Source organism: Dipodascopsis tothii (genome assembly GCF_038497935.1).
Source record: "Dipodascopsis tothii strain CBS 759.85 unplaced genomic scaffold V1510scaffold_6, whole genome shotgun sequence".
Classification (NCBI taxonomy): domain Eukaryota; kingdom Fungi; phylum Ascomycota; class Lipomycetes; order Lipomycetales; family Lipomycetaceae; genus Neoaidaea; species Neoaidaea tothii.
In genome coordinates this window covers 81,028-100,146 of record NW_027117990.1, presented here as the reverse complement: position 1 = coordinate 100,146, position 19,119 = coordinate 81,028, and the positions used below count along the sequence as shown (strand labels likewise).

The window sequence follows — 19,119 nt, the reverse complement described above, 5'->3', positions numbered from 1 at the left end:
CGACACCAATTAACGACGCGAGGCTGTTGGTAGACACGCGCTCGCGCCGTTCGCCAGGCACCGCGGTCCCGACGGACCGGGTCCGGACGCGGTCACGGAGCCAGCGCCGCCCGCAGCGCTGCCGACGCCCGGTACAGCGGCACGTAGCCCTGCACGAGCACCTGCGCGCTGCGCCGATACGCGGCGGAGCGGATCTCGGGACCGGCGCCTGTGTTCCGCGCGACGATGGTCGTGCCGAGCACGCCGGCGGGGTTCTCGATGGCGACGTCGACGTCGGTGAAAGCCGCGCCGGGCGCGGCGACGCCGCGCGCCACGGCGTGCGCCACTGTGCCTGGGATCAGCGTGGCGGCCGCCAGGCAGCACCCGCCCGAGACCGCCATCGACCCGTGCACGGTCTGCGGCGTGAAGTAGCGCACGGCGATGTGCCCGTCGCCAGCCGGCGGGCCAACGATGCACACCTTGGGCACGGTCTCGCTGACGGCGAGGTCGGCGGCCGTCATGGGCTGGCCGTCGCGTCGGCGCAAGCCCATCAGCAGCCCTGCGCCGACCCAGATCTCGCGCAGTCGCGCCAGGAACGGCGCGTCCGACGCCAGCTCTGCCACGGGCTCGAGTGCGGTCTTGCCAAAGTCTGCTGCGCGCGCAATCACCATCGGCACAGCCACGTCGACGCAAGACACGGTCGTTCCGGCGACCACGTCTGTGGCCGCGCCGGTCGGCAACAGCTGGCCGGTCTTGGCGCCGACCGGCGAGTGCAGAAACAGGTCCACGGCCGGAAACGCGCCGGCGACGCCGGGGATCTCGGCGACGGCCAGACCGCCGGCGCCGTCGCCGGCCACCCGCGCCGTCAGCACGCCGCCGGTGTTTGTGTTGCGGATGTCTATCGTCGCGGTTCCGGCCGGCCACGGTATCAAGCCGACGTCCAGCGCCCACAGAGGCAGTGCGGCCGACATGTTGCCGCAGCCGACTGCCCAGTCGACGCCGTCGTGGTCGCTGGCGAGCTGCCCGAGAGTGCTAACGAGCCGCACGCCATCGCCAGCGGGCTCGGTCCGCACGAAAAACGCCTTGTTGGACGTCGCCGGGCCGCGTCCGAGCCCTGTCGTCTGCCGGTTCGTGGGGTCACGGCCAGAGAGCGGCACGCCCATGAGATGCCGCAACAGCTCCTCGCGCAGCGCAACGTCTGTCGGCGCATGCGGCTCCCAGATTACGACGCCGGTCGACGTACCGCCGCGCATGTGGTGCACGGGGAACTCGAGCACGCCGTGGCGCACGCGCGGCGCCGTGTCCGCGAGCACACGGAGAGCCATGGTTGTGTGGGGTGCGAAGCTAAGCGCACGTGCAAGGCACCAGGGTCGCGAGCCGCATGGCGTGCGGCTGGGTGGGAACCTCCGGTGGCCAGCAGAGCCACCACACCAAGGGCAGCCGCCTTGGGCAGCGGACGTTTGCTGAGGGGTGTTACACCTGGCTCCTGCCGGCGTGCCCCCACGCGAGACTTGCCAATGCACGCCTGGTCGTGTATACGCGGGATGAGTCTGGACAGAGTCCGGACAGAGTCCGGACCAGGTTACGAGACCGTGTCTGAGCCGTGTCCGCCAAGCCACAGCTGAGTTACGTAGGACAGAGTCGGACCAGATCACAAGGACTGGGTCAGGACGTGGGACTGTGACCTTGATCAAGCCACATGTACATGTACGTAGGACGAGTCCGGACCAGATCACAGGTCCAGGTCCGTGACTCCTGCCGGTCGCAGCCACTCTCCGCGGACCGGCCGCCACAGGCTCATCAGCCAAGCCACGCATCGCGGGCAGGTCGGAGGGTCGTGAGTCAAGCCACACCGCACGCCCCAGATCACAATCCGGGTCCGTGTCCAGCATCAGACTCACACGCAGATCACATGCGCCCACCGCGACTCAGTCAGACCAAGCCAGACTCATCGGATGTGCCGCAACTCGCAACAAGCCATGTATTAGGTGCCTCTGGCGGCCGTCCGGCCAAAATCTACAAACTTTTAATGTACAAAATCCCTACCGAGCGATCCAAAAAAACAAAACGGCCTAGAGGTCGTCGGGGTTGGTGATGACCAGCCGTGGGTACGTCATCGCTGGCTCTCGGACGGTGTTGATGCTGGCGACGCTGCCGCGCCGGCCAGCCACAGAAGTGGCGTAGTAGTGCTGCGCTTCCAGCGGCGAGCCGTAGCCCATGTCGTCGGGCGCGGTCGCGAACGCCGGGTCGGCCGGCGGCAGGCCGTGTGCCCCCAGGATGTCGTCGACGGCGTCGGCCAGGCCGGCCGAGCCGAGCGGGCTGAGCGCAAGCGCGGGCGGCAGATCGGGCTCGAACTCGAGCTCGTCGACGGGCTCGGGCTCTGCGGGCGGCACGGGCTCGTCCGCCACGACGGGGTCGTCGTCGATCGTGCGCGGGATCGACAGTCGCGCGGGCTCGTGGCCGCCCTGTCGCGCGTCCGTGAGCTCCTTGGTCATGTCAAGCTTGGGGTGATAGAACGCGTGCGTGTGCGGGAGCATGCCGTCGGCGGTCAGCGAGCGGCGGGCGCCGGCCGCGTTGCGCCGACGCTTGCTCTCCTTCGAGAGCACGCTGCTGCTCTTGTTGAGCTCGCGCTGCGGCTGGTCGCACCAGACAGTGCCCTTTTGGCGGCGCAGGTAGCTGACGTAGTCCTCGCTGCGGCCGGTCGCGGTCGACGACCGCCGCGAGACGTCGCTGTTCTGGCTGATCCGGCGGGCCAGCTGCTCGGGCTGGGCGCCAAAGTGGTACGCGGCCACGGGCGATCTGGAGGTGTCGCGCGTGCGCTGGTGCAGCTGGCGGACGAGCGCCGGCGACTGCGGCGCGCCGGCGCTGGCCGGCGACGAGATCGCCCGCGGCTTGGCCGGCGCCGACATGGCCGTGTTGAGCGGCGGCACGTAGCGCTGCGACGACGCGGCGGGCGCCGGCGGCGCCGGCGGCTGCCGCAGCTTCTGCTGGAGCTGGGTCGGAAGCGGCACCGTGCGCGCCTTGTTGTAGTCGATGGCGGCCAGCGGCCGCGGCGCCGGCACCGGCGTCCGCACCGGCACCGGCCGGCGGCCCACCGGCACGCGGCCGATCGAGCCCGCCGGCGACGGCGCGCGCGCGACCGGCGCCGGCGGCGGCAGCGTCGGCGCCGTCGCCGGCCGCGTCTCGATCGGCAGCGGGCTCGGCACGTCCACGGCCAGCGACGACACGCGCTGCGGCACCTCGACAGCCTTGGCCGGCTCTGCGTCGGCCGGCGGCGGCGACCGGTCAGCCGACGAGACTGTGGCCGAGTGTTCGGACCGCACCGACGACGCCATGGACGAGATTGACGACGCGTACAGCGACGACGACGACGACCGTGTCGACAGCCCGTCGGCGGGCCGCCGCGCGCGCACCGGCACGGCCAGCCCCTCGATGGCCTCGGTTAGAGACACGTCGCCGGCGTCGTCTGCTGGCGACGCAAAGTCGATCGCGATTCCGATCGCCGAGTCCGAGACGCGCGAGTCGCGCAGCCCCGTCAGGCTGCTCAGGCTCGAGCCCGAGCCAACGGGCCGGCGCCGGGCCGGCACGCTGGGCCGGCCCGGCGGCAGGACCGCTGTGTGCGTGTCCGACATGGTGCCCGCTCAGGAATGCTGTTCGTTTGGCCGGTCCACGCGGTCGGCGAAGACGACATCAACGGACGGCTGCGTGCGGCTGCCGTGCGAGAGTGTCCTGATGTCGGTCCTGGCCGGAATTGCGTCTGTGCTGCGGTGCGAGCCGCGATCTGGACGAGGTTGTGCCGGTGGTGATGTTTTTTTAAGGTCGGCGTCTACACCTGCGGTTTACGCCTGGTCCACATTTGAGCCTCACGCCGCGCCAGCACGCCGGCCGAGACAGACCGTGGCACGGGGCCGCACGGCGGACGCGCGGGGCACGGCCAGGCGCGCGGAGGCGGGCGCAGGCGCCAGCGCGTCCGGCAGGCGGCTACGGGTGGCCGTGGGCGGCCGTGCCTGGCTGCCCTGGCGCCTGGGGAGGCCCTGAGAGTACCCAACCGGCGCGACTGGGCAGGCGCCACGCGGGGTGGGCGGTGCCCGGTTGTGGCCGTGCGGTCGCGTAGATCGGTGGCGACGGACGCGGGCGGGCCGAGGCGCGCCGCGGGGCGTGCGGCTGGCGTGCGGCTGAGCGGCGCCGCACGGCGTGCGGCGCCGCGGCCGGCTACGGGAGCGCCGCACGGCGCGCGGCGCAGCCGCACGCCGTGCGGCTCGTGTCCTCCAAATGCATTTGTCTAAGCGTCGTGCGTCCGCGGCAGCGTCGGCGTCCGCATCAGCGGCGTCCGCGGCGTCCGCGGCGTCCGGTGTCCCCGCGACGACCGGCTGCCCGCCAGCGACGGCGTCCGCGGCAGCGGCAGCGCGTGGTCGTTGTCGCTGTCGGCGTCGTCGGTGCTGGCCGAGGCCGCGCCGTCGTCGTCGTCGTCGTCGCTCAGGCTGGGCTTGCCGCCGCTCAGCGCCGGCGACGCGTGCGAGTGCTTGCGGCGGCGCTCGAAGTCCTTGGTGTGCGCGGACCGGATCGCGCTCGAGACGACCATGGCCACCACGCGCGGCGTCATGTGCGCCGAGCTGGCCGCGTCGCGGCCGGTCGACACCGCCTCCTCGTCCGTGTGGCGCAGCGACGGCGTGATCAGCGGCGACCGCGCCGTCAGCACCTCGTCCAGCTCCTCGTCGTTGACCGACTGCGACACGTCGTACGGCAGCGGCAGGTTGCGCGACGCCGCCAGCGCGCCCACGTTCGCGCAGTGCTCGTTCTCCATGCGGAAGAAGATCCACAGGAACCGCCGCACGGTCTCGGCCAGGTAGATCAGGAACGACAGCGCGGCCGACTGCTGCCGGTCCTGCGGGAAGATCACGTAGAAGATCCAGTTGAAGCGCAGGACCGGGTCGATCACCATGACGGTGTAGTAGATCCACGGGCGCTTGAACGCGAGCTCGTCGCGCAGGAACGGGTGCTTCGAGTGCGCCTGCATGAGCGAGAAGTCCATGAACAGGTCCCACACGGACGAGTAGATCGAGTTGACCAGCGCAAACGCGATGTACAGGTCGCGCTGCGTCGGCGTGCGGTCGATCCGCCAGCCCGACAGGAACGCGGTCGACGCGATCGTGACCGAGTACTTGACCGCGTTGGCCAGGTGCGGGAACCACGACCGCGTGTCGGCGAACCGCCGCAGGCACTGCAGCAGGCGCCAGATCGGCGGCAGCGCGTTGAAGAAGCCCATCAGCCGCGACGTGGACGAGCCGCAGCGCGCGGTCGGGCTCCAGTCGTGCGCGTACAGGCAGAAAAAGAGCTCGATGTTGGAGACCGAGTACGCCAGCGAGCAGAAGATGTCGCCGAGGACAAAGTCGCGGAACTCGACCGGGTACAGGCCCGACAGCAGCAGCCGCCAGAGCGCGACCAGCAGCCACTCGCGCGACCGGTGGTAGACCAGCGGCAGCGGCAGGAAGATCACGGCCAGCGCGCCGACGACGAACCCCAGCGGGTACCATTTCGCCGGCAGCGCCTCCGGCCAGAAGTTGGCGAAGCACAGCCACCCGCACAGCGACAGCCAGAAGAACAGGAACGACGGCAGCTCGAGGTACTGGCGGTAGTCGAGCGAGTGGCGGCGGTCGAACTCGAAGATGAACGGGTAGTTGATCTTGTAGTGCGTCCAGACCATGCAGTTGACGCCAAAGAGCAGCGCAAAGAGCACCATCAGGAACGCGCCGCCAAAGAGCTGGAAGAGGAACGCGACCTCGGTTGCGCGCATGCCCTGGCTGTCGTGCAGGCCGTACACGATCGCCTGCACGAACAGCGGCACGCCCAGGCCGAGCCAGAGCCCGGACAGGTACGTTGTCCAGTAGTGCTGCTCCGGGATCTCGCGCGTGCGCAGCCGCTCGACCGCGTGCTTGCGGTTGCCGCGCTCAAAGTACCGCGAAAACATGTCCTCGACCTGGTTGAGCAGGTCGTCGACGACCTCGCTCTGGCCAAAGTAGCTCTTGGCGACCGACTCCATGTACCACGGCGACAGACGCACCCCGGCGGTCTTGTCGAACTTCTTGGTGATCTTCTGGAAGCCGGTACGGTTGAGTAGCCGGTACGACTTGAGCAGCTCGAGCCCGCGGTAGTACTCGACGATAGCCGTCTTGAGCTTGCGGCGGGCGACGTGGTACGGCACCTCGGTGGGCTGCCGCCGGTTGTAGTCGCGGTTGCCGGCGTCCTCGCGGGGGCGGGGGGCGAACGGCAGGTGGTGCAGGTCGAGCTTGCGCGCGACCTGAGCCGCGCGGGCGCCGGTCCGGTGGAACAGCCCGGCGCCGGCCGCGGCCGCCTCTGCCGCGGCCAGCTGCGCGGCCTGCTCGCGCTCGTAGATGCGCTGGTCGCGCAGCAGGTGCAGCTGGCGCTTGATGAGCGAGAAGCGCGTGACGGCCTCGCGCTCCTTGGTCTGGTAGAAGTGGTCGATCTTGTGGAACTGGCTGTCGAGCCACTCGACAAAGTCGCGCTGCGACGGGTCCGTCAGCGCGCTCGGCTCTGTCACCGGCAGCTCGGGCGCGTCCTCGGGCTCGAGGAACGGCGTGGCATTGTACATGACGGCGTCCTTGGTCGGCGCGTCCGACTCGTCCGACGACGACTTGGCCTCGGCGCTGATCGGGTACGGCTCCGGCAGCAGCTCGGCCGAGAACGTGACCGACTGCGACCGCTTCTTGTTGACGCGCTTGCGCCGCTCCTCGTTGTCGGCCACCGGGCCGAGCGCGGGCGTGCCGAGCGCCCACGAGCCGGGGCTGTCGGCCTCGTCCTCGTCGGCGCGGACGGCCGTGGCGAGCCGCGAGAGCGGGAACCGTCGGCCGCCGCGCTTGCGCTCGCCGCCGGCCTCGTGCTTGGCCTCGTCGTCGGCGTCGGCGGCGGCCGCGGCCGCGGCCATGGCCGACATCCGCGGCGGCGTCGCGATCAGGCTGCCGTACTGCTGCTTGTTGTCCTCCGGTCGCGGCGAGCCGGGGATCGAGATCGGGATCGGCGCCGACGACCCGCCCAGCAGCTGCTGCGGCGTCACGCCCAGCTGCTCCTCCGTGATCTGCGGCTGGCTGGGCGCGCGAGGGCTGCGCGCAGCGGTCTCGGTCGCCCGGCTCTGCTGGTTGAGCGCCCAGTCGCGCGCCCGCGTCATGCCGTAGTTCTCATCGTGCACGTCCGACCGGCCCATAGCCGGACTCGACGGGTCCGAGCCCAAGATCGACGCGGTCGTGCCGGGCGACCGCGCGGTCTCAGACGACGCGGCCGCCCGGGCGACCTTCTTGAGCCGCTTCTTGCCGCCCTTGTAGTCGAGGTACTGCAGCCGCCATTCGGGGACCTGTGTGTGAGCTGCGGACGCTCCGCCAGACGTACCAGGTTGTCGCTGAGATACCTGCTTGTCAGCTGGGTCCTGCCTGGCCGTGATCTGCGCACGGCGGCCGACAGGCTCCGCCGACGGGCGCGCGCGACGGCCACGGCCACGCGCACGTCCATCCGCCCGCCTCGTCGCCGCCAGCCGCAGCGCGGGCGCCTTTGCACTTACCGAGCGAACTTCATGGCTACCAGTCGTCTCCCGGCGATCCGTGATAACCAGCGCAGGCGTTAAAAAGGCTGAGATCCACCAGTCTGGGCGTCGGGCTGTCGAACCTCAATCTGGCAAGCCGCCGGTGCCAAGTGTTCGGACAGTGAACTGCCAGGGCCAATGACGGCGTCGTGAATGCCCGTGTTTGATCTTGTCAAGGCGCGCAGACAAATGAGAGAAGGCGTTGAAGGCACAGGCTGCGATGGCTGGCGTATGGCAGCCGGTGGGCGCCTTCCTGTTCTGGCTAGAAACGCTATGTGCTAACCGAACGTGTTCGTGTCTCGCCTCAGACAAGAGACGCGCTAGCCGAAGTGGGAATTAGTGAGCTACAAAAGGCAAAGTGACAGCAGTCGATGCCCTCACGTGACCTGCGGCGCCGGCCGGGGTAGCGCGCCGCACGAGCCGCACGGCGCGCGGCGACGCAGGGGTGCAGGCCGCGCAGGGCGCCGCACGGCGTGCGGCGGAGTAATGCGCCGCACAGTGTGCGGCTCGTCTATTGTCTATCGTCCGCAATCTCCACCGCCGTGTTGTCCGGCCGCAGATAGAACGTGCGGTCGCGCCAGATCAGCTGGCGGCCGGCCATCGCGTTCAGCCAGATGGGCAGCGCCAGCGTCTCGCGCAGCAGCCACGACGCCAGCCACGACCGCGCCGTGTGCTTGCCGCGCGCAAACGCCGGCCGCGCAAAGTACGGCGTCTCTGGCCCGGCCTCGACGTTGCCGCGCGTCGCCAGCCGCCAGTACAGCCAGTAGTCGAGCGCGCACCACACCAGCACGTGGACGGCAAACGCCGGCGCGGCCGGCACGCCCGTCAGCCGCCGCAGCGCCAGCGAGCCCAGCGCGCCGTGCAGGAAGCACTCGGTGAAGGGCTCGACCATGGTCGCCGCCGTGACCATGTACTTGCGCACGCGCAGCCAGCGCATGCGGCGCATGTAGTAGTCGCGCAGCGCCACGTTGCCCACCGGCTGGATCGCCGCGTCGCCCGTCATGCCGTGCCGGCCGCCCTGCGCCCACAGCGCCTCGCCGATCGCCTGGTCCTCGGCGATGTACGGCGCAAACGCGCGGATGCCGTCCGGCTGCGCCCGGTTCAGGTCCGACCGCCGGAACAGGTTCGACTTGCCCGTGATGCACGCCGCCACCGACACCGTGTTGATGGCCACGTAGAACTTGGCGTGCGCCGTCGCCAGAAACATCTCGTCGAGCCGCGAGCCGCGGTGGCCCGAGATGTCCACACAGAGCGGCAGGTGGTGCACCAGCTGGATCCGCGGCCGCGCCAGCGCCTCTACCGACCGGCCCAGCGCCCCCGGCGTCACGTACACGTTCGAGTCGAGCACCCACACAATGTCGTGCGCCGCTTCCGCATACGCTCTGCTCAGGTTGTTGACCTTGGGGTTCACGCCATGTTTCTCCGCGCCTACGTCAGCGCGTCCCTGTCGTCCACGTACCGACAAACAGCCGGCTCGGCACGTCCGCGTACTCCTTCATCAGCCGCTCGACCACCGCGATCGCCGGATCGTCCGCGCTGTCGACGCAGAAGCAGATCTCGAACGTCGGATAATCCTGCGCGAACGCGCTCCGGATGCACGCCTCGAACTCCGTGTCCATGCCCTTCAGCGGCCGCAGGATCGTCACGCCCGGCGCATCGCTGTCCGAGGCCACCGCGGCGCGTCGCGCCCGCGTAAACCGCCGGTTTCTGCTGTCAGCGCGCCCCGGTCGTTCCGTACAATTGATCGTAGCCTATCGCGCACACCGCTGTCACCATCAGGTACCACACGCAGTACACCGACGCGAGCGCGTCCGGCACCCCGGCTGCCCACCCGCTCGCGGCCATGCCGGCTTGTGCCTGTGCGGCCGTCATCGCTGCTGTCTTGCGGTCTGGGAACGGTCGCAAAAAATTTAGCTAGCCGCCCACGCCGTTACACTTTGGGCCCGGTGTCCCCGGTGCCGGCGCTGCCGACGCCGCGTCAGCAGCCCGCGCGGGCTAGCTGGCCGGCGATGGATACACCAGACAGCGCTGGCCACTCTGGAGGCAGTTTCTGGGCGTCTGGGGCCGTCTGCTGGACGTGACGGGGGCTGAAAGGTCAAGCGGCGGCGCGGTCGTGGCCTGACACACCACAAACAGGTCTAACTGGTGGGTCGGCAGTCGCCAAACGGCGACCGCGACTGACCGACGGCTGCCGGAGCCCCGAAAGAGGCCGTTATAGAGCAGCACTGTAGTTCTGGTCGGTCTGCGAGCGCTGTGCGGCCATCCGGGCGGCGACCAGCGCTGTTCGATCGCCAGGCAGCCATCCGTGGAGTCATCTGAAGGCTCCTGGCGTCTTCTTTGAGCCGCACGCAGTGCACAGAGGTCCTGACGGCCTACGCTCGACCGACGTACGTCGTTGGCCCCCGTAGGCGGCTCTACAGCCGTAAGCTGGCCAGTCACAGCCTGTGAACGGTGTACGCCAGCCTCTGGCCAGCTTTCGGGACGGCACAGCCGAGTCACAGCCGCCCTCAAAGCTGGTCTCAATCGTCGCCGACAGCTCCAGCTGCCGGACTGTCCTCTCAGCACCCTACGTCAGCGGCACCCACAAGGTTCGTACAGGAAGCCTGTTGTTGGTACTAAGCTTTCGGGACCTGAGCGAAACCTTGGTTTAACTACAAACATGAGCTTATGTTCATAGTGAACCGAGACTATCTGTAGCGGCGTACAACGGCGGACGCCTTGCAGAATCGAACCAAAGCACGGTCGACCCGAGCCTACAGAGTTCAGAGCAAGCCTGCGCTGTTCTGACTCAGATCGCGAGTCTGGCGTACGCTTTTTGAGGCCAATTGGGCGCTCGAAGAGGCAAATCAGCCCACAGAGCGTAGGCCCTTACAACTGGCTCGACGTTACACAACCAAACCGGCGGCTGATCTAGGGACCCGGACCGCCGACGACCCGACGTGCGGCTCGGACCGGGCAGACGGCAGCCGCCGAGCCAGCTCCGAGCGGACGCGCGCAGACCTGCTCGAGAGGGCAAGGGCGGCGGCTGCGTCGAGTGCGGATCAGACGGCAAAACGCACAGCCTATCAGCAGCTGCGACGTCAGCCAATGCGCGGCCAGCGCCCACCAAGCCGCCGGCGGACGCGAGGCCGGCGGACGCACATACGAGCGCACGCGAGTAAGCTGCCGCGCAGATGCCGATGGAAGATCGTAGACGACCGTAAACAAATGACACCGGGCACACGTGATGGCGGCTGCTAAGAATAGACCGCGACGCGTCGACGCGTTTCACGCGTCGCCAGATAAGCGATGGGTGCCGAGACTGGTGGCTGAAGCGGCCCGGCGAACTGGCACACGGGACCTGCGGGTGTAGCCGCTAGGGCAGTCCCGAGCGACAGCCGCAGTGGCGGTGGGCGGCGGTCCGCGGGGGTGGGTCGCGGACCAGGCGGCCGGTGCAGGCTGCAGACGCCGGCGGTATGGAATAGCAGATTGTGAAACGCGTGACGGCGGCAGGCCATACGGAGGCCGTGACTACTGGCGCTGGTCGGGTCGGGTGTGCCGGCGCGGGCGGGGGACGGGGTCCAGACTGGGCGCGGAATGCGACGCAGATCGCGGCTTGCGTGGGCGCCGACACCGCTGCGATGTCGGCGGCCCAGCCGACACGGGTGGTGGCGAGCAGACGGCCCCGGTCCTGCCCACGTCGCGTAGCGACCAGGCGACCCGGCCGACCCGGGCGACGTGGGTCGCTCGATGGGCGGCGGCCAGGCAAGCGACGGCAGGTGCCGTGCCGAGCCGGCTGTGAGTGGCCCAGCACGTCACAGACGCGGCGGTGTGGCCGTGGTGGCGGTGCGGTCGCCGCAGGGCGTGCGGCGACGTACGCGACGTACGGTGCGTCATACGCGCTGGCCAATCACTGGCGCAAAGTCACATGTGTAGGACTTGCTCAAACGGGTGCAGCTCCGCAGAAGCGAAAGGTTACGGGGCACCGTAACTCGATGAGGTACCAAACACTGTGCACGGAGATGAAAGTCAATCTGACGCCCGGGCGCCGCGGCGGCGTAGCCAGTGGCCGGCTGCGGCGCCGCCGCAGGAGCTGGCGGGAGCAACGCCACGGGCGCACCACCGACCCACCCGCAGCACTATGCGCCAGAACAGCGCTCCCAGTCAGATTGCCTCTTTGGCCAAGTTGGTAAGGCGCTGCACTCGTACATCGTGCAATGCAGCGATCATCGGTTCGACTCCGATAGGGGGCAATATTTTTGGCGAGGATCGGCGGTGTGGCAGTGCGGCGATCAACCCTAGAGAAACCCTAGACTAGACCAGCCGGACAGTCACACGTGCCCGCCGCAGTCTGCCGGCGCGCGGCCTAGGCTGGGGTGACTCTTAGCAGGGCCCGGGCGGCGGACTGAATCAATGTTTAATGCAAGACGCTTAACGTTAGTTTTGGCTTTATAGTTCGCTGTATAGTTCGTCGTAAAGTTCGGCCAGTGCTGGCGTTCGCGCCAGCGCGGTGTGGGCGCGGAGGGTACGGCGGAGGGGCGGGGGCCGCGATGTTCCGGGTAACTCATGTGACACGCACGGCATGCAGAGCTAGCCGGAAGCGTCTAAACCGTGGCTGGCCTGCGGCGGCCCGGCACGCGGCGCGACGGTTGCGGCAAGAACGGCGCGCGGTTTCTATGGTTCAGCGGACGTGCGCCACGACTGCGCCACACTGGCGCGGCCATTAGACTTTGGCTCGTTTTCCGCTTTTTTTCTTTTTTTCCCTTTCTCTCTCCCTTCCGCCAGGTCTGACCAACTAGTATTAAGGTCGTTTCTGCGCCCCAAACACGCGCGATTGTTGCAGACGCCAGAACACGGCACAGTGCGCCGAGTGCGAGGCGCAGGACTACGTGATTGCTGCGCGCCGACGAGGGGGTGCGCGAGATCAGAGCGGACAACCCGCAGGTGACGGCGGATCGCCGGGCATGGCGCACCGGCCTGACGTGATCCGATCGGTCATGCCGGACCAAGAGGTGGTCTCGGCCACATACACGGGATACGTGTCAACGACGCAGGACGCTCTGATCCTGTTCCAGGCATGCACACAAGGCCTGCTCAACTATGTTGTCCGCCGGCCGCACGACCGTGAGCGCGCCGACCTTATCCGCTCGGGCAACATCTTCATCTTTTCTGAACATCGGTCAGGGATCAAGCGCTGGACGGACGGCATTGCGTGGTCGCCGTCGCGTATTCTGGGCAACTTCCTGGTCTACCGCCAACTCGAGAAGCCATTCGCGCCTGGCGAGAAGAAACGCGCCGCGAAGCGGTCACGCCGCAAGAAACGCCTCTCGGCTGCAGTCGACCCGTACCAGGCACCCGCGGGCGGAGCCGCGGGCGGCCCGCCGTACCCGCTGGATCAGGACGGCGGCCTGCTGGCGCCAGGCCGCGATCGGCCGGCTGGTAAGTTCAACGCGCGCGCGTCTGCTGACCGCTTAGCCGTGTCTGCTGGAGGCATGGTCAATCCGGAGGCTGAGCGCGCACTCGTGGGATCCCTGGTCGACTCGTACGGCTTCAAGGACGGCGGCCTGATCAAGAAGACCATGTCGGTCAACATTGAGGGCGTGCCGCACCACCTGGTGTCGTACTACCGGCCGGAGGATGTCCTGCACGGCAGCTTCTCGACTCCGAGCACGAACCCCGTGCTGCGCGACCTGCCGATCTCACCCGAGCTCACCCAGAGGCAGCACTTCCGTATCCCGCCGGATGGATCGGGCGCGGCAGCGGACTCGGCTGCCGCTGGCGCGGCCGTCACCGGCCTCATGACCCAGGGCATGGGCATGTACGGTGGTGGCGTGGACGAAGCCGATCCGGCTGCGGGTCAGGCGGCGCCGGCCGCCGGTCACGCCGGCGACGATCAGCAGCACGCGAACGTTATCGGCATGAACGTGCCCGAGGAGGTCTACGACGGCCGCCAGTATGTCTCGAGTTCGTTCCGGCAATACCCGGGTGCGGGCGGCGTCGCTGCCGCGCCCGTACCGATGCCGGTTTACGGCCAGCAGGCGTACGGCTACATGCCGCAGAGCGGGCAGGCCCATGCCGGCGCCGCCGGCGCTGCTGGCGACCAGAAGTACTACCCGTCCGCCGCCGGCGACTTCCAGCACCAGGCCGGCCACGCGCCTTACGGCTGGAACGGGTACGACGGCCGCCGCCAGCAGCCGGCCCAGTCCTCGCCGCAGCAGGCTGCCGCCCAGGGCCCGGCCGGCGCCGGCCTGCAGGGCCAGGGTGGTCAGCAGCACGGCGGCCAGGCTGGTGGCCAGGCCGCTGCCGGCCACGGCCAGCCGGCCGCCGGCGGCGGCTCCGGCCAGCACTACCCTGACTACCAGTCGCAGCAGTACCACCACCTTCCGGGAGCCGACTCGATGTACTCGCGCAACGCACCACCGCAGCCCGGCAGCCAGGGCGCTGCCGGCTGGCAGGAGCAGCCGCGACACGTCCCGTACGGCGCGCAGGGTGCTGCGGCCGCCCCGGTCATGTACCGCGGCGGGCAGCAGCAAGCGGCCGCCGGTCAGCAGCAGGCTGGCGTGCCCCAGCAGGCTGGCGGCCTACCGCCGTTCGGCCACGTCGCCGCCGCCGACTGGTGGTCCCAGCACGAGCACGGCGAGGACCCCCGGGCTGCGTCGGGCGACTACAAGAATTACAACCGGACGTGATCCACGCCCGTTCCCGCGCCGGCCGCGCCAACCACACCGGCAGCTCCGTCGGCTGAGCGCACAGCCGGCGGGGCAGCGGCCTCCCGTCCGCCCGGGCCGGCGGCCGGCGGCGGCTGGACGCCGTCGCCGCGTCGGCTCAAGACACAAAAACACACGAAAACCCAAAGACAAAAAGAGGGAATTCCGATAGAGATGGCGCCAAACCGACCGCGCAGTGTAACATACCAACGCGAAAACAACCACCAAAAAAGAGGCCATGTCAATGTAAAAAAACGTGTCAAGATAGTGTTTCAATAGGATTAATTACTGATTTCTTTATTGTTATTTGACTTTTTGTTCGCTGGGAAATTGGAAGGTAAGTTCGTCGCTAGCAATAGGCTTTGCTGGCTTGGAGATTGGGCTAACATCGCAGGATCTAGGTCTGTACGCCGCGAATGCGCCTGTAAATTGAAATGTGCTATACGAGGCCGGGTCGGTTAATGTTTGTTTCTGTGTGCGGCGGCGTCGGCGTCGCCGCTCTCTGCTCTGTTTTTCTTGCGCTGCTTGCAGCCGGGGCGCTATATAGTTATGACCGCACGTCCCGGCATGATTCGATTGTTTACCGGAGTCTTTATCTTTATCATATCTAGTCCTTGTTGCCTGGGTTTTTGTCCTAATCAATCTGTTTTCTACAAGCCGCACGGGGTGCGGCGGCGCACGGGCCCGCCGAGACTCTGTCACGTGATGAGCCGCACAGCCCGCGGCGCGTCACGTGCGTTGCCGCCATCGCCGCGGATCGCGGCCGGCAGCCCGCAGCCAGCGCGCGGCCGCGTGCTGCCCCGCTGCCGCCTGGCCGCCCGTCTGCCTGCCGGCCGGCCGGCCCGCCCGCCCGCCGTCACAGGTGACCGTTGTGGCGGTGACAGAGCCGCCGGGCCAACCGCGCCGGCCGTACCGTCACGCCGCTTGGCAACCCCGCCCGGCCACTCACAGCGCCCGCATTACGCGCCCGCGCACGGCCGCCCAGCCGCCACCGGTGATCCCCGCCCGGCGCACTGCCGCCGCCCTGCGGGCCTGGCCCCTCGCGTGCGGCGTGGCAATGTCGCCATCTCCCACCGTCTTTGTCTCTTCATCACGTAAATTTTCTTTCTCTCGGTTCCCCACTCGACATATAACGGCCACACAACCCGACGAGCAGGCAGAGCATCATGCGTGCGTACTACCACGACAACAAGCCTGTAAGTCCGCGTGGCCGAGAGTTTGCTGACCCAGACCGACCAGCGTCTGCCGCACGACGACGACGTCGAGGAGCTGTCGATTGAGTCGCTCAAGGCCGTCGGCGTCCTCGGCTACAACCTGTCGCAGCCCGGCACGGCATCGTCGGACGACGCCATCGCCAAGATCGACAAGATCGCCGCCGAGCGCGACTACAAGAACCGCGACAGCGTCCTGATCTCGCCCGACGGCTTTGGATCGGCCGAGGCCTACAAGACCAAGCTCGGCATCTTCTACGAGGAGCACCTGCACGAGGACGAGGAGATCCGGTACATTCTCGAGGGCGAGGGCTTCTTCGACGTGCGCACGCTCGAGGACCGCTGGGTCCGCGTGCACATGACCGCGGGCGACCTGCTGATCCTGCCGGCGGGAATCTACCACCGGTTCACGCCCACGGCGTCGGACTTTGTGCGCGCCATGCGCCTGTTCAAGGACGAGCCGAAGTGGACGCCGCTGCCGCGGCCATGCGACAACAACGTTCACCGGCTGAACTACCTGTCGAGCGTGTCGGCGTAGAGAGAATGAATATGCGTTCCGAATCACACGGTCAGAGGGCCGGGAGGGGCCTGGCGCGGCCGCCTGACGGCCCCGAGGCCTCCGCGTAGTCTGCCCGGCCGCCCAAGCGACCGCGGCCGTTGGCGCGCCCGCTTGGCGGCCGTTGGGCTGCCAATTTGCCGGCGGCGGCGCCTCTTGCGGCGTTTCGGCGCCCGCATTTCGGCGCCTTGCAGCGCCCAGCGCGCCCCGCCGCACCACGCCCGCCTCCTGCGTCTTGCTGCACGCCGCACCGGCTGCAGCGCGCCGGCCCTTCCTCGCGGGGGCTTTCGGCGTGTTCGGCGGCGTGTTCCGGCGATGCCCCGGCCATCGGCCGACAACGCCCCAGACTTCACTCCCACCGATCACCATCCCGGACCGAATGCTCCCCGCCGTCCAACACCAACCACGGGGTTCAGCACGGGCAGCGTGAGCGATGAGAAAGTACTCGGCAGGACAGACGATGCCAAACGGCGCGGCGGGGTCGGGGGCGTCGGCAGGCGGCGCTGGCGGACCGCCGATGGCGATTGCCGGATCGCTGCTGTCGCTGACTCCAACGCATCCGCCGGTCGCGTTCGGCGGCAGCGGGGCCAGCAGCGGGCGCGGCGCGATGGGCCCGAGCGTGGGCGCGGCGTATGCGCCCAAGACGCCGCTGGCGACGGTCAAGAGCGAGGGCAGCCCGTTCCGGCCCGGACCGAGCCTGACGGGCATGAGCAGCCCGCTGCCGGCCGGTCTGGGCAGCATGGGCGGCCACGGCGGCAGCCACGGGGCGCACGCGCACGGCGGCGGGCCGCCGCTGGTGCTGCCGCCGTCGTGCGACCCGCTGGCGCCGACGCGGCAATATGTCTGGATCGTACGTGAAGGCTTTTCGTGGCTAACGGCAGATTTTCGGTGCGTCCGGTGCGCTCGGTCGGCATCTATCGCGGACGGCGCTGTCGCGGGGCGACCTGGTTATGGCGTGCTCGCGCTCGATCGAGTCGTCGGTGCCTCCGGTCGACCCTGAATGGCGGGACCGATGCATGGTCGCGACGTGCGACGTGCGCGAGCGCCGCACGGTCAAGGCCGTCGTCGACCAGTGCGTGCACCGCTGGAACCGGATCGACGTGGTGGTGGAGTACGTGGCCGCGCGCACGGCGCTGACAGCAGCTGCGTTGGTTCGGGCATCATCGGGCCCTGCGAGGAGCAGGAACAGCACGACGTGCGCAACCAATTCGAGACCAACGTCCTTGGCCTGTTCCACATTGTCCAGACGACGCTGCCGTACATGCGCATGCGCAGCCGGGGACGCTACATCATCTTCAGCTCGATAGGTACGCGCGCCGATGGACGATCTAACCGCAGCCGGCATGCTCGGCATCCCCGGACTGGGCCCGTTCAGCGCCACCAAGTGGGCCACCGAGGGCATGATCGAGTCGCTTGCGTACGAGCTCGAGCCACTGGGCTGCGCGGCTACGCTGGTCTACCCTGGCGTCCTAGGCCAAGACGGGTGAGTTGACTGCGACGCCGAGCTGACCGCAGCGCCGACAAGCCGTCGCCACCGTGGCGGCATTTTGTGATCCAACCGTCGTCGGCGGTATATCGCGGCACACCCGCGGAGCATGCGCGACGCATGATTCTCTGGCTGGACGCGCGGCAAAGCACGTCCGGCCGAAAGATCGCTGACATTGTGTTTGAGGTTGCTCACTGCGGTAACCCGCCGCTGCGCGTGCTGCTTGGCTCGGAAGCCGTTGAGAGCATGCAAGACAAGCTGCGCCAGGCGGTCGAGGAGGTCGAGGACTGGAAGTTTATGTTCACGGGCGAGGACGACAAGTAGCGGGGCTGTACGATAGCGTAATATATGTACTCTAGCACGAACGGGCGGGCCGACGGACAACGGGAATGGCCGGTGGGAGGCGGGCCGGCAGGGCAGGGTGGCCGGTGGGTCCAGGGCGGCGGCTCTGCCGCGGACGGGGCGTATGGGCAGCGCTTGCTGGCGTGCCTGGGGCGGGATCTACGGGGAAGAGAGCGAGCCGCACGGCGTGCGGCGGGGAGACCGTGCGCCTGCAGGCGGTGCGGCGCGCATATGCAGGTCGTGCGGCTTTCGGTAAGCCCCGGCTGGCGGCGGGCCGCATCGGCCCCTGAGCCACACGATCGGCAGTGGACGCGGCCAGTGGCCGCGCCGCATGCAATGCGGCTCGTGGCGCACGGAACGCCACCGGCCGCGCTCCGCCGCATCGCCCCGCCCACCGCCCCGCGACAGCTGCAGCCGTCGGCTGCGCGGCCGCTACCGCTGCGCGCAGCCGGCGGCCGCGCCGCTAGCGCGGCGCAGTCGGCTAGGCCGCAGCTAGTGCGCGGTGCCTGTCCCGCAGCGGTTCCGGCGTGCAGCGGGCATGGGCTCGGCGCTGCGGTCCGCCGCGGTGCCGCCAGCGCACGTCATCGGCGAGCTGTCATGTGGCATCCGGGCGCGGACAACGCCACGGGTGCACGTGAGGCCGTGGCGGGTTATCGCCGACGGTGGCTGGGGAGTACGAGATAGCCCGGCGGCACCAGGTAGGCGCTGGTGTGGCTTGAGCGGCAGGCATTGCGTGCCGTCGAATGCGGCGGCTGAGAGCGTGGACGCGCTCGCGACGCCATCGTCAGAGACGGCGCAGGCATGCGGATGGAATGTGCGGGAAACACGACAGCGAGAGTTTGTGCGAGCGACGGTACGGCCCGGGTACGGCGAGGTACGGCGGGGTACGGACGGGCGCGGCCGCACGCGGTGTGGGCACGGGGCAGCCGGTATGCTGGAGCGTACCCGGGGGTACCCGAAAGTATCATGCGGTTCCCACGCTGTGGCTTCTCGCTGCGCTTGTCCCGAAATGGTGCGGTGCGTGTACGTACTATGCGTGCCAGATACAGCCAGCCGGTCCCCGCGGATAGCACCGTGGCGGGCGAACCAGGCGGGCGCCGCCGCATGGCAGCCGGGTCGGCACGCGCCCAATCGAGCGGTACGCCTCGGCTGGCGCATTGTGCGTCTAGGTACGCTGGCGTCGGCGCCGGTACCGTCCCGGCGTATCTTTGTTGGACTTGCTACACAAGGTTTGCCCAGCCGCCGGCCGAACTCGCGCGCGCGGCTGC

At 68.7% G+C, this 19,119-nt stretch overlaps 9 protein-coding genes and 1 non-coding gene across 10 annotated transcripts; 5 read left to right on the top strand and 5 right to left on the bottom strand.

Moving 5' to 3' along the window:
- Positions 1-92: 92 nt before the first annotated feature.
- Positions 93-1,304, bottom strand: V1510DRAFT_361596 (PrpF protein; the record flags this gene model as incomplete). The annotated part of the gene is made up of 1 exon (XM_066931069.1): positions 93-1,304. The coding sequence occupies one exon, from the start codon at positions 1,302-1,304 to the stop codon at positions 93-95; it is 1,212 nt and encodes a 403-aa protein (XP_066790463.1).
- Positions 1,305-1,929: 625 nt separating this feature from the next.
- Positions 1,930-2,891, bottom strand: V1510DRAFT_412465 (uncharacterized protein; the record flags this gene model as incomplete). The annotated part of the gene is made up of 1 exon (XM_066933074.1): positions 1,930-2,891. One exon carries the CDS (start codon positions 2,886-2,888, stop codon positions 2,052-2,054), a length of 837 nt encoding a protein of 278 aa, XP_066790462.1. The 3' UTR covers positions 1,930-2,051.
- A 74-nt stretch (positions 2,892-2,965) lies between these two features.
- V1510DRAFT_412464 (uncharacterized protein) lies at positions 2,966-4,146 on the top strand. Its single transcript, XM_066933073.1, has one exon. The coding sequence runs from the start codon at positions 3,013-3,015 to the stop codon at positions 4,015-4,017; it is 1,005 nt and encodes a 334-aa protein (XP_066790461.1). The 5' UTR covers positions 2,966-3,012; the 3' UTR covers positions 4,018-4,146.
- Positions 4,147-4,261: 115 nt separating this feature from the next.
- Positions 4,262-7,563, bottom strand: V1510DRAFT_401598 (EXS family protein; the record flags this gene model as incomplete). Its single annotated transcript, XM_066932043.1, has 3 exons — positions 4,262-7,345; positions 7,381-7,399; positions 7,550-7,563. The coding sequence occupies 3 exons, from the start codon at positions 7,561-7,563 to the stop codon at positions 4,262-4,264; spliced, it is 3,117 nt and encodes a 1,038-aa protein (XP_066790460.1).
- A 453-nt stretch (positions 7,564-8,016) lies between these two features.
- V1510DRAFT_304829 (glycosyl transferase family 21-domain-containing protein) lies at positions 8,017-9,575 on the bottom strand. The gene is made up of 3 exons (XM_066930701.1): positions 9,309-9,575; positions 9,030-9,277; positions 8,017-8,998 (listed from the first exon to the last, which is right to left on the bottom strand). The coding sequence occupies exons 1-3, from the start codon at positions 9,440-9,442 to the stop codon at positions 8,082-8,084; spliced, it is 1,299 nt and encodes a 432-aa protein (XP_066790459.1). The 5' UTR covers positions 9,443-9,575; the 3' UTR covers positions 8,017-8,081.
- Positions 9,378-10,578, bottom strand: V1510DRAFT_304837 (uncharacterized protein). Its single transcript, XM_066930702.1, has 2 exons — positions 10,167-10,578; positions 9,378-10,136 (listed from the first exon to the last, which is right to left on the bottom strand). The coding sequence occupies exons 1-2, from the start codon at positions 10,229-10,231 to the stop codon at positions 9,566-9,568; spliced, it is 636 nt and encodes a 211-aa protein (XP_066790458.1). The 5' UTR covers positions 10,232-10,578; the 3' UTR covers positions 9,378-9,565.
- A 1,142-nt stretch (positions 10,579-11,720) lies between these two features.
- V1510DRAFT_t57 lies at positions 11,721-11,802 on the top strand. Its single transcript has one exon. It is a non-coding gene; the product is annotated as a tRNA-Thr (tRNA).
- A 744-nt stretch (positions 11,803-12,546) lies between these two features.
- Positions 12,547-14,238, top strand: V1510DRAFT_401596 (Gti1/Pac2 family-domain-containing protein; the record flags this gene model as incomplete). The annotated part of the gene is made up of 2 exons (XM_066932042.1): positions 12,547-12,988; positions 13,025-14,238. 2 exons carry the CDS (start codon positions 12,547-12,549, stop codon positions 14,236-14,238), a joined length of 1,656 nt encoding a protein of 551 aa, XP_066790457.1.
- Positions 14,239-15,308: 1,070 nt separating this feature from the next.
- Positions 15,309-16,031, top strand: V1510DRAFT_412449 (Acireductone dioxygenase ARD family). Its single transcript, XM_066933072.1, has 2 exons — positions 15,309-15,452; positions 15,487-16,031. Exons 1-2 carry the CDS (start codon positions 15,423-15,425, stop codon positions 16,003-16,005), a joined length of 549 nt encoding a protein of 182 aa, XP_066790456.1. The 5' UTR covers positions 15,309-15,422; the 3' UTR covers positions 16,006-16,031.
- Positions 16,032-16,215: 184 nt separating this feature from the next.
- V1510DRAFT_412446 (uncharacterized protein) lies at positions 16,216-17,874 on the top strand. Its single transcript, XM_066933071.1, has 5 exons — positions 16,216-16,873; positions 16,905-17,134; positions 17,167-17,330; positions 17,362-17,506; positions 17,539-17,874. Exons 1-5 carry the CDS (start codon positions 16,457-16,459, stop codon positions 17,831-17,833), a joined length of 1,251 nt encoding a protein of 416 aa, XP_066790455.1. The 5' UTR covers positions 16,216-16,456; the 3' UTR covers positions 17,834-17,874.
- The last annotated feature ends 1,245 nt before the right edge of the window (positions 17,875-19,119 follow it).